Here is a 9568-nt window from a genome sequence, read left to right on the forward strand (position 1 = left end):
TCATATGCACAGTAAAGAAACACGTTTCCCTGTACAATGAAATTCTTACTTTGCTGTCCATAAAGCATAAAGTAGAAAAGAGATGCTTTTGTAGAAAAAAAGTATAAATATACATAAGAAAAATATAAATATTACAAAGAAACTAAAATAACATATATGCATAAAATAAGTGTAAACATATGCATATATACAAGGAATAAGAGTATTACAAAAAAAATAACATAACATATATGCATAAAATAAGTGTAAACATATGCATATAAACAAGAAATAAGAACTGTACATAAAGTGAACACTGGTTGTGCAGTTTAACAGATTTAAAGTGACATGTTTCAGGTTTTAAAGTGACAGTAACAGATTAAAGTGACAGTGTAACCAGGTGACAGGATTATTGTAGTCCCGTTCAGCTGTTGAGGATTCTGATGGCAGTGGGGTAAAAAGAGTTCTTTAGACGGGTTGTCCTGCATTTGGCACTCCTGTACCTCCGTCCTGAGGGCAGGAGTGTAAACAGTCCATGTTGTGGGTGGGTGCTGTCTTTGATGATGGTGGCAGCTCTCCTGTGGACTCTGCGGTGGTAGATGCTGTGCAGTGAGGGCAGTGGGGACCTGGTGATCCTCTCAGCTGTCTTTACCACTCTCTGCAGGCGTTTGCGGTCCATGGCTGTAGTGCTGCCGTACCACGCGCTGATACAGTTGGTCAGACTGCTCTCCACGACACAGCTGTAGAAGTTGCTGAGGATCTTTGTCGACATGCCAAACTTCCTCAGCCTCCTCAGAAAATACAACCGTTGCTGTGCTTTCTTGAGCAGCTGTGTTGTGTTGGTGGTCCATGTGAAGTCCTCAGTGATGTGGACCCCGAGGTACTTAAAGCTGCTCACCCGCTCCACTTCAAGATCCCGGATAAACAGTGGTTGGTGAGGTCTCCTCTCCTTCCTCATGTCTGTGTCTGTGTTTAGGGTGAGGTTGTTGTCCTCGCACCAAGAAACCAGACTGTCCACCTCCGTCCTGCTTCGTCCGCCGCAGTGATGCATCCTATCACTGCATATATATACATTTATGTACACTACACACATGCATATATATGTACATTTAAGTACACACATGTATATATATACATTTAAGTACACACGTATATATATATACATTTAAGTACATGCATATATTTATATACATTTAAGTACACACATGCATATATTTATATACATTTAAGTACACACATGCATATATATACACATTTAAGTACACACATGCATATATATATACATTTAAGTACACACATGTATATATATACATTTAAGTACACACATGCATATATATATATACATTTAAGTACACACATGCATATATATATACATTTAAGTACACACATGCATATATATATATACATTTATACACATGCATATATATATACATTTAAGTACACACATGCATATATATATACATTTAAGTACACACATGCATATATATATATATATACACACACATTTAAGTACACACATGCATATATATATACAGTATACATTTACGTACACACGTATATATATACACATTTAAGTACACACGTATATATATGTCAGACCTGGACCACATACGGCCCTTTGGGCGTCCCTGTCCGGCCCGCGGTATGTCAGTCAAACACAGATGCTGCGCATGCAATACAACTGTGTTGCTTTTATTTTGAAAAGCCTGACGTATGGACGCACGTATCTGCGTCCGTCTGCACAGCGACAGGTGACACTAGCCAGTTACCACTGACCCCCTAAAAATGTCGGCTCACGTTAAAATAAGAAAAGTTCATTCCAGCGCGTTTTCAACAAAACAATGTTGAATATTTCAGTTTAAAGGCGTCAAAGGTAAAAACCGTGTGCTTAGTTTGTGGTTCACAAGTGGCTGAGTTTAAGGATTACAATCTGAATCGCTGCTACGTGACCTAACACCAAGAGAAATACAAGAACTTATCTGATGAAGAGCGCGCGAAGGAGTTGGAGGAAGTGTCTCAGTGTAAGTTCAGGAGTTATCATTATCTCCTCCATGTTTATTATCTTATTATTTAACCAGCGAAGCACCGTCACTCCTATGTAAACTCATCCGCTGTGATTGTAGCATTAGTGTGTGTGTGTGTGTGCGCGTAAGCGTGCAGGTGCGCTCTGTTGGGGTTGTGTGTTTGTATGCTGCCCAATTTACACCAATTTACACTTTTTTAGATAAAAGAGATAAAATTAAATTAAAATTAATTAAAATTTATATATATATATATATACACACATATAATTACACACAAGTACACACGTATGTTCATGTGAGGTTTTTCCACGACCATGTTAGCATGGTGTTAGCATGGCGCTTGAGCAACATGTACACTAGAGAGCAGCACTGAGTTAACACTTACTGACAGCAACGACAGACACAACGACAGACACAACGACAGTGACTCAGGGGCAAAAAACTACTGACGTCACAGTTTATTGTTGTTTATTGTATAAAAAATAGGCCTCTTTTCTTTATGACATTCATGTTTTCATGTTCATCGTGGTTCATGTTCATGTCTTTGTTGTTGTTGTTGTTGTTGTTGTCGTCAGGTGACATTAACAGATTCTCTTGACTCCATCAGGAGCTTGAGGTTAAAAATGACTCCATGTCCTTGAGTGTGTGTGTGGAGGGGGCGGGGTCAGCAGAGGGCGTCCAGCCGTGGTGAAGAGATAATGGGAAATAAAGAGCATCATTACTTCTCTCCACGCTGCACTGCACCGCTCATCTCTCAGGGGAATGCTGGGGGGAAAAAACGGAGCGGAACATTTCATTTTGACACGTCTGGATCTGGACTCTCGTTTCAGTTTTTTTTATTCAAAGGACAAATCGTCTAAAAACAAAGCTCACAACATTTCTGTGCTTTTGTAACGTAGAAGACATGAGACGACGCGAAGACATGAGACGAGACGAAGACATGAGGCTAGACATGAGACGACACACATTGACCAAAAGACATGAGACGACACAAAGACATCAGACACGTGGACATGAGCGACACAAAGACACACAGAAGATATGAGGCACACAAAGACATGAGACATGAGATACTAAAGATATGAGACATGAAGAATGAAGACATGAGGCGACAGAAGACAGTGAGGGATTTAGACATGAGACGATTATGAAGACATGAGGCGACAGAAGATATGAGACGACACAAAGACATGAGACGACACAAGACATGAGGCGACACAAAGACATGAGACACGACACAAAGACATGAGACGACATAAGACATGAGGCGATGCAAAGACATGAGGCTTACAGAAGATATGAGACGACACAAAGACATGAGATCTACACCTAAGACATGAGGTGACAGAAGACATGAGACATGAGACTAAGAAGACTACACAAGACATGAGACGACAGAAGGCATGAGACAACGCTAAGACATGAGACGACAAGACATGAGGTGACAGAAGACATGAGACGACACAAGACATAAGACGACGAGACATGAGGTGACAGAAGACATGAGACATGACGACACGAACATGAGACGACACAAAGACATGAGACTACAGAAGCCATGAGACAACACAAAGACATGAGGACGAAAGACATGAGACAACAGAAGACATGAGATGACAGAAGACATGAGATCACAAAGACATGAGACAACAAAGACATGAGGATGAGACAGACAGAGACGACAGAAGACATGAGGACGACCACGAAGACATGATCACATGAGAGACATGATTACAAAGACATGAGATCAACACAAAGACATGAGACGACAGAAGACATGAGACGACACAAAGACATGAGACGACATGAAGACATAAATAAAAAATATGTGATATTTCTAAAATCTGAAGGCTGTTTTACAGAATTCTGGTCAAATCTCGCCTGTGAGGACGATGTCTCATCTTAATTGCGATATTTTGGTTTTGCGCATTTCTAAGGCTAATGGAAACTAGTTAGCTTAGCATCAGCCGCAGGAGGAATCTCACTGACCCTGACATGGGATTCCAAGATGGCTGCTGACGTACAAGCACAGTTAAAAGCGCGCGTCGTCGTCGTCGTTTCTCCTTGTTTTTCTTTGTCGTCTTCTACGTTGTCAGACATGTCTCCACTCCAGCTCCGACCTCCGATGTAAGTGCAAGGCTGCGTTAGCTCCAGAAAAATAGTTAACTTAGCATTAGCCTCATGACAGCAGTTGCCAGTTGTTTTTATTTGTGCGAGTAAACAGAGATGACCCAGTGACTCCAGCACCGTCTTTGCTTTGTTGGTTGACGTGAGGTCTGCTCCTCCTCCGGCTCCTCCTCCTCACACATACTCCTGAAGGCTGTAACTGTCCTTGACATCTTTCGGCAGGAGTTTGGAGGGAGAGCGGTGTGGCGTCGGCTTGTCCTTCTGCAGCCGAACACTTTTGTTCTCTCTCTGTTCTGGTCGTACTCGCTCGGCCTTCTGTTCCTGCCTCCTCCTCTGCTCCTCCCGCCTCCTCCTCTGCTCCTCCCGCCTCCTCCTCCCGTGCTCCTCCCTCCTCCTCCCGTGCTGCGCTCCGTCTGTCTCAGCGTCGTCCGGTCGTCTCGTTCGTCCTCCGGGACAGGACAGGCAGAAGATGACTCCCGCAGCCAGGAGGAAACCGGCAGAGATGAAGCTGACGCAGAGAGCGCCCCCTGGCTGATATTTGCTGCTGTCCGGCAGCCCTGTGGTCAGGAAGGTGGTGATGACCTCGTTGGTGAACCAGGACGCGGGGACCAGGCAGAGGAAGCTCGCCAGGACGAAGCAGGCGCCAGCGGCGATGGCCGTGTGCCCCTTTGCTCGGTGGCTGCCGCCCCAGCGAGTGCATTTGAGTCCAAGTGACGCGAGGCAGAGTCCGAACGACGCCACCATGCAGGTAAGAACCATGGCGACCCGCGTGGTCAGCAGGGACGGAGGCAGTGACAGCACCGAGTTCTGCACGGTGCAGCTGAAGATGCCGGAGCTGTACCACACGCAGTCCATCCACAGGCCTCGCATCTGCGAGACGGGCGCCATGACGCCGGACCAGGAGCCGACACTCACCGTCCAGTTGGGCAGCAGAGTGGCAACGGTGGCGCCGAGGACGCCCAGGAGCGCCAGAGCGAAGGCCAGGATCTGGATGGCTGCGGGCAGCATGGCTCAGCTGCGGCGTTCGCTCCAGACCCAGTGACAGCCGTGATAATTCTGCAGCTCGGGCTCAGCGAGCTGCGACTGAGTGAGCGAGCGAGGAGCGCGACGGACGCAGCTGAGGATCCTGACCACGGACCACGGACCGTTAATGACAAGTTACAAACTTCATCACCGAGTGACCCGGGGAGGACGAGCGCCGGGTCCCGTGTCCACGTCTGGTGAGGACAGAGCAGAGTGCCGTCCGTCTCCTTGGCAACAGAAGATGCACCCAGTTTTTTCCCTCTTGTGTGGAGTGGAGGAGCAGGAACGTGGAGGTTTGGCGTCGCAGAGCAGCGTTTTCTTATCTGATGAGACGACGGCGAGCTGCGTCAGAATCAGCGCTCGCTCGCCTGAGTGTGTTCGTCTCTCATCGGCAAACATTAAAAAAATATTTTTTTTAAAAAAAACAAAAAAAAACACGACGGCGAGAGCGAAGGTGGAAAAATGACGTGTGATAAAAATCTGCAGCTTTTACAACAATCGAGCGTCGCCGTCATGTGACTGAAGAACGACCACTGCAGCGGCCAGATAAGAGTCCGCCCACCTCATTAGCATAATCCTGCAGAGACTCCACAAACACATGGAGCTTCAGCCGCCGCAGCCATGACGACGATGATGTTTGTGTACAAACAAACATCGTTTTTAACTATCATTACTGTTTTCCTCACTTTAGACATTTAAATGATAATTCACCCGCTCTCAAACACAAATTCACTCATTCACAAACAAATTCACCCGCTCACTCATTCACCCGCATCTGTTTGGATGTTTTCTGAGGAATGATTTGATTTGATTCATGTGATTTTTCTTTTTTCATAAATGAAGTCACATTTTGAAACTGAATCAGAGTTTTGTTTTGAAGTTTTTTTTTTAATTCTGTTTTTTTAAAATCATTGTCTTTAAAATGAATAACTTCATAAATATACAGTATGTGGATGAATTATAATAATAATAATAATACATCGTATTTTTATAGCGCTTTTCTAACACTCAAAGATGCTTATTATTTCATTTGATTCCAGATTTTAATTTAATCATAACTTTGATGTTGAATTAAATATTCATGTTATCATCATTATTATTATTATTATAATAAAGTCACAGATTCAGTTTCCGTGTTTTCACTGTGATTCTTCAGCTGCTTATCCACCGCGACACAAACAGTTTGACCTCTGACCTCTGAGATCATAGAGTCTGGAGCTCAATCAAAGCCCATCTGGAACACACACACACACACACACACACGTACGACATTCATGATTTGAGGGGACATTGCATTGATTTACATTAAGACTAATTCTAACCTTAACCACAATTACTACTGGCCTAATCCTAATCCTAACCTCAACCTAGTCATTTACGTTGATGGGGCTTGATTTTTGTCTCCACAAGGAAGACAAGTCCCCATAACGTGACTGTGTGAACAGGTTTAGGTCCCCACAACATTAGTAATACTCTGGCACGCACACACACACACACACCAATGGAGGCTCCATTAGCCATCAATCAGCAGTGAGACAGGAATATAAATGAACTGCTTTATCTCAGCTGAACACACACACACACACACACACAAAGACACACACACATACAAAGATACGCCATGAGGACAAGAACATGAGGACATGAGGAATAAAGTTTAAAATGAATGTTGTGATAAAAAGCGTCATGTAATGGAAAATGCATTTATTGGACGAGGTTGAGTCAATAAAAAAAAGACATAAAAAACATTTAAAAAATAAATTAGCAATAACACGTCACTCTGTGGACGTGTGGACATGTGTCACTCTGTGGACAGGCACCACTATGGACGTGTGGACAGGCGTCACTATGGACAGGCGTCCCTATGGACGTGTGGACGGACGTCACTGTGGACAGGCGTCACTATGGACGTGTGGACGGACGTCACTCTGTGGACTTGTGGACAGACGTCACTCTGGACATGTGGACAGACGTCACTGTGTGGACAGACGTCACTGTGTGGACAGACCTCACTGTGTGGACGTGTGGACAGACGTCACTCTGTGGATGTGTGGACAGACGTCACACTGTGGACAGACGTCACTCTGTGGATGTGTGGACAGACGTCACTCTGTGGACAGACTTCACTCTGTGGATGCGTGGACAGACGTCACTCTGAAGTGTCTCTCACTGCTGGCGTCTTTGGCATCTCCTCGCTGCAGACTGGAACTCCGCCTCTTCTCCGCCACCTTGTGGCCGTCGCTGTGATTGGGTGCTCCTGGCTCCACCTCCTCCTCGGTGAAGTTCAGCTTCTGCAGCTGAGCCTCCAGGTCAGAGGTCAGCGAGCAGAGTCTGCTTCTCTTCCCCGCTACGTTACACGTGGCGTGACTGGGCAGCAGCGGTTCCGAGCGCGTCTCTCCCACCATGCACCTGTCCTCCAGTGGACGAGTCGCCCTGTGGGCGTGGACGCGACTCCTCTGTTGTCTCCTCCTCTCAGCCGTGGACAGCCTGGTACTCCTCAGGGAGCCGTCGCACGCTCGCTCTCTGAGGACGGAACGCAGCGAACGCAGGACGGACGCCTTCGACTCCAGACCACTGCAAGAGCACGGAGGTCAGGAGGTCAGGAGGAGATGATGATGATGTAACAGTGTGTGTTGTACCTGCTGCGGAGCTGAAACACTGTCTCTGGATGTCCCTTGACCTCTGACCTGCTGTGAACCAGCTCCCACACACACGCGCTCTCTGAACCTGGAAAATAAACAGACACACATGGATGACAGGGCGTCTGCAGCACAGCGCCACCTGCTGGACAGCTGCTGCACTGACACAGTGGTGGTCCACACTGACCTGTGGTTTTGGCCGGTCTGACCTGGACCGCTGACGGTGGGATTAACCAGCAGAACTTGAGGGGATCCGGATCAGCTGAGCGGACGGCGTTCTGTCCAAAAGACCACAAACAACTGTCTCAAAACTGTGATGTCACTGTGGTGATGTCACTGTGACCATGCTTAAGTTCCATCTCACTCCATTTTGGAAATGCAACATCATTTTACAAAATGGCCGCCACACTATGCGAAATAAACTGCTCAGGCACGTTCTCTCGCAGACTCCACCTGGTGGACATTCAAGAGAAGACACGTTTCAGACTGGAGGCTTGTGTCACTAAACCTTCACCTTCATCCTCCTCTTCAGTTTGCTGTTCTCTCGATAAACCAGGATGACGGCTCGTTTGAACACTGACGACAGAGAACAATGTTAGTGGATCAGTTAAGTGGACTGCAGTTATTTGACAGACAGGGGGCGCTGTGTTCCGTCGCCTCTGCTCACCAAACAACGTGAGTTCTGGCTCTTTCCTCATGCGACCAAGAGAGGGCAGAGGGTTCAACCACACCGCCGAAGAACGGACCAGGAACTCGCCCATCGAGATGTCGCTCACCTGAGAGATGCATCGCCGCGGAGATGTTACGCAAAAAAACAAAAAACACAGAAGAGCGAAGAACAACTGCGATGTTGTTATCACCTGTTTGTCGCGGCCGCTCTGCTCCGCAGCTAGCTGCTCAAACACGCAGCCAAAGTCCTCGTAGATCTTCTGCATCTCGTTGATGTGAGTCGCCACCTTCTCCATCGCTCTCAGAGCCTCTGATTGGACGACAGTCACAACAATGTCTTTAACTTTCTGTGTGCTCCCTGTCAGGTGAGTGTGTTACCTGTCAGGTGAGTGAGTGAGTGTGTTACCTGTCAGATGAGTGAGTGAGTGTGTTACCTGTCAGGTGGTGAGAGTCTGTGTTACCTGTCGGGTGAGTGAGTGTGTTACCTGTCCGGGTGGTGAGTGAGTGTCCCTGTCAGGTGAGTGGTGGTGTGCCGGGTGAGGTGGTCAGGTGTGTTACCTGTCGGGTAGTGGTGTGTTACCTGTCGGGTGAGGTGAGGTGGGTGTTACCTGTCAGGTAAGTGTGTGTTACCTGTCGAGGTGAGTGGAAGTGTTACCTGTCGGGTGGTGAGTGGAGTGTGTTACCTGTGTCGGATGAGTGAGTGGAGTGTGTTACCTGTCAGGTAAGTGGTGTGTTACCTGTCAGATGAGTGAGTGAGTGTGTTACTGTCGGGTGGTGGTGTGTTGCCTGTCAGATGAGGTGAGTGAGTGTATTTACCTGTCGGGTGGTGAGTGTTACCTGTCAGATGAAGGTGAGTGAGGTGTACCTGTCAGGTAGGGTAGTGAGTGTGTTACCTGTCAGGTAAATTGTGTTACCTGTCAGGTGGTGAGTAAGTGTTACCTGTCAGGTGAGTGTGTTACCTGTCAGGTGAGTGAGTGTGTTACCTGTCAGGTAAGTGTGTTACCTGTCAGGTAAGTGAGTGTGTTACCCGTCAGGTGAGTGTGTTACCTGTCAGGTAAGTGAGTGTGTTACCTGTCAGATGAGTGAGTGAGTGTGTTACCTGTCAGG

At 46.7% G+C, this 9568-nt stretch overlaps 2 protein-coding genes across 3 annotated transcripts in view; both read right to left on the bottom strand.

Moving 5' to 3' along the window:
* Positions 1-4304: 4304 nt before the first annotated feature.
* LOC122762554 (claudin-20-like) lies at positions 4305-5159 on the bottom strand. The gene has a single exon (XM_044017766.1). The coding sequence runs from the start codon at positions 5136-5138 to the stop codon at positions 4305-4307; it is 834 nt and encodes a 277-aa protein (XP_043873701.1). The 5' UTR covers positions 5139-5159.
* Positions 5160-6842: 1683 nt separating this feature from the next.
* Positions 6843-9568, bottom strand: part of LOC122762553 (rho guanine nucleotide exchange factor TIAM2-like) — a 14077-nt gene continuing 11351 nt past the window's right edge. Inside the window, exons 17-23 of one of the 2 annotated variants that reach the window (XM_044017765.1) lie at positions 8653-8771; positions 8460-8568; positions 8307-8368; positions 7980-8070; positions 7793-7880; positions 7290-7727; positions 6843-7245 (exon numbers count right to left, since the gene is read on the bottom strand). In XM_044017765.1, coding sequence (XP_043873700.1) covers positions 7233-7245; positions 7290-7727; positions 7793-7880; positions 7980-8070; positions 8307-8368; positions 8460-8568; positions 8653-8771 — 920 coding nt within the window. In that variant the 3' untranslated portion in view covers positions 6843-7232. Of the gene's footprint in view, positions 7728-7792; positions 7881-7979; positions 8071-8306; positions 8369-8459; positions 8569-8652; positions 8772-9568 lie in introns of both variants that reach the window. The other variant, XM_044017764.1, reaches the window with a different exon arrangement.

This window comes from Solea senegalensis, unplaced genomic scaffold (assembly GCF_019176455.1).
Source record: "Solea senegalensis isolate Sse05_10M unplaced genomic scaffold, IFAPA_SoseM_1 scf7180000015796, whole genome shotgun sequence".
Lineage (NCBI taxonomy): Eukaryota > Metazoa > Chordata > Actinopteri > Pleuronectiformes > Soleidae > Solea > Solea senegalensis.

Excerpts from the sequence above, each read along its gene's own strand:
- LOC122762554 (XM_044017766.1), bottom strand. The coding sequence starts at position 5,138 with ATGCTGCCCGCAGCCATCCAGATCCTGGCCTTCGCTCTGGCGCTCCTG.